Source organism: Miscanthus floridulus, chromosome 2 (genome assembly GCF_019320115.1).
Source record: "Miscanthus floridulus cultivar M001 chromosome 2, ASM1932011v1, whole genome shotgun sequence".
Lineage (NCBI taxonomy): Eukaryota > Viridiplantae > Streptophyta > Magnoliopsida > Poales > Poaceae > Miscanthus > Miscanthus floridulus.
In genome coordinates this window covers 175,122,205-175,124,609 of record NC_089581.1, presented here as the reverse complement: position 1 = coordinate 175,124,609, position 2,405 = coordinate 175,122,205, and the positions used below count along the sequence as shown (strand labels likewise).

Genomic DNA, 2,405 nt, shown 5'->3' with positions numbered 1-2,405 from the left:
GGCCGGAGCCCTCTATGGCCAATACATGGCTCCGCCGGTGAATATGGGACAGAGGGAGTAGATAGGGATCCAAACAGTTCTAGATCCTAATAGACTTCTACAATCCGAAGCTTCTAGATTCCACAATCTAGTCCCTCCCTTCTAGAAAAAATGCAACACGGGAACCAACGATTGCAAGATAAATGACGAAAATGCACCTAGTGGTCTGACTTGTCTTTAGTGGACATCGCCTAAAAAACCTACACGATGGAAGTTTCCCTGTTGAATATACATGTTCAGCGTACGCAATTGACTAGCAACCGCATGCCACCGCCGAGCGAGGTCACCACGCCCAAGATGTATGTCGTGTGGCCGAGGCAGTTCTGGCGCCCTGCGAGGTAAGCCAAACTGCAACACTGTAAACGTGCATATTACATTCATTCAGAGCAATACAGAAAAACGGTTGGCTCTAATTCTTTCATGGCATCAGCTAGCTCGGGTCTCTTCCTCCTGTTACCCTCCCTTGTGCTCGCCGCGTTCGTCGCGCCCGCTGCAATCGCCGCGCTCACAAAACATCCGGTGCGATCGCCACTCCTCTGTTGCTTTCTATTCCACGGCCCACATGCTCGCTGCCCTCTCCGCTCCCATGGATCGCAATCCCCTCTTCGATGCCGATGTCTCCGCCGATGGTTCCTCCCACTCTTCCATCGATGGTGACTCCGCCGCCAACGATGCTCCGGTTCTTCCCACCCCTCCTGCTGTCATTCTCCAGACCGTGAATATCAAGTCACACGTCCCCATCGTTCTCCAGCTCACTGAGCCCAACTACGTCGAATGGCGTACCTTCTTTGATTCTTTCATCGGGAAGTTTGGTCTCAGCAACCATCTTTCCTCTTTGCCAACCGTGGCCCAGCGTCGTGATCCGGCGTGGCTCGTGCTGGAGCAGTGCATCCTGAGCTGGATCTACAATTCCGTCGCCAAGGAGGTGCTCACCATCGTTCGCGTCCCCAAGCCAACCGCCTACATCATCTGGACCGCCATCGAAGATCAATTCCGCGACAACGAGCTTCATCGCGCCATGTACCTGGAGGCCGAGTACCGCAACCTCGTTCAAGGAGACATGGACATCGCCCAGTACACCGGCCATCTCAAGCAGCTCAACGACGCTCTACATGACGTGGGACAGCCTGTTGGCGAGATGAGCCAATTGCTCAACCTTCTCCACGGCTTGAACTCCAAGTATTGGCATGCTGTTCTGATGTTCCACCTATCTTTGAGCCATCACAGGCCTTCCTCCTCAGAAGCCTGGACTTTATCGCCGAGTGGCTCGACGTACTACACCTCCACGAGGAGGCACTCGTTCTGACACCCATCAGAGGGGCGCCCCCATCAACTCTGGGACGCACGACTTCAACAACGAGGCATCTACGCTTCATTCCGAGCAAACTCCCTATTCAAACCCCGCTGTAACTAATGTACATGCTGTTATTTACTTGTTATTCTCTATCTTCCACCAATCACCCGAAGGGACCCCGTTGTCCCCGCCGCGACCACCATACGACTGTTCCCCTACGGCCTCACGTCTCCTACGGACGCATATGTTTGGGGGCTCGGAAGGATGTCGGCGCCTCCCCCTCTCACGTTCGAATTCGTGGAGATGGCGAGCTACGCTCCCACCTATTTTCTCGACCTCATGGACGACGATGTTGAGAGTGATGGCTCCAGCAACGGCGACATGGCACCTAGCCATCGTTCGACCTGGGAGTGCGCAATGGCGAACGCTCCGGGACAGCCCCCGGTGGTAACAGAGTCCTTGCAGACTCACACCCCTCCGGACCCTCGTGCGGAGACCTCTGAGCTCACACGGGAGCACGGCGAGGAACTACGACAATAGTGGTTGCACCAGCCACCAACTGTGTCAGCGCGCTCAGCGCACCACACTGCTCCCCGTGCGCATAGACCAACGAGTGATGCCCGGGGTTACGCCCGTCGGGTCCAGCGCAACACCATGGACAGGGGAACGATCCCCCACACTTCGTTAAGGCAATCAGAACATCGTAGTTGCGGCAATGCTTCTGCGCGGCCTGCCTAAGCCGAATGATCATCAGGAACAGGCGATCCACCGCAACCTCCGGGCACTAGTGGAGACCGCCGCCGTTCAACAAGCGGAGAGCTCCATTTCGTGACACCGACTCACGGCCTCACTCCCCACTATGGGAATGGGGATGTAGCAGATGTGTCGCTCCACCCGCTCACCGCTACAACCGCCGAGCGTGGCACAAGAGGTCGCACCTGCGCCTCGTCTTGACTTGACGACCGCTCCGCACCGACCACCTGTCTACGCATGGCTTGGGCCAAACCGAGACACACACAGTAGCGACCAGAGTCCCAGCCCTGATGGCTCGGGACCATGGACCTTTGTCCAA

At 56.5% G+C, this 2,405-nt stretch overlaps 1 protein-coding gene across 1 annotated transcript; it reads left to right on the top strand.

The window, feature by feature from the left end:
• The first annotated feature begins 625 nt into the window (after positions 1–625).
• LOC136537486 (uncharacterized) lies at positions 626–1,345 on the top strand. The gene has a single exon (XM_066529442.1). It carries the CDS (start codon positions 626–628, stop codon positions 1,343–1,345), a length of 720 nt encoding a protein of 239 aa, XP_066385539.1.
• The last annotated feature ends 1,060 nt before the right edge of the window (positions 1,346–2,405 follow it).

Coding starts and splice junctions, on each gene's coding strand:
- LOC136537486 (XM_066529442.1), top strand. CDS start 626: ATGGATCGCAATCCCCTCTTCGATGCCGATGTCTCCGCCGATGGTTCC.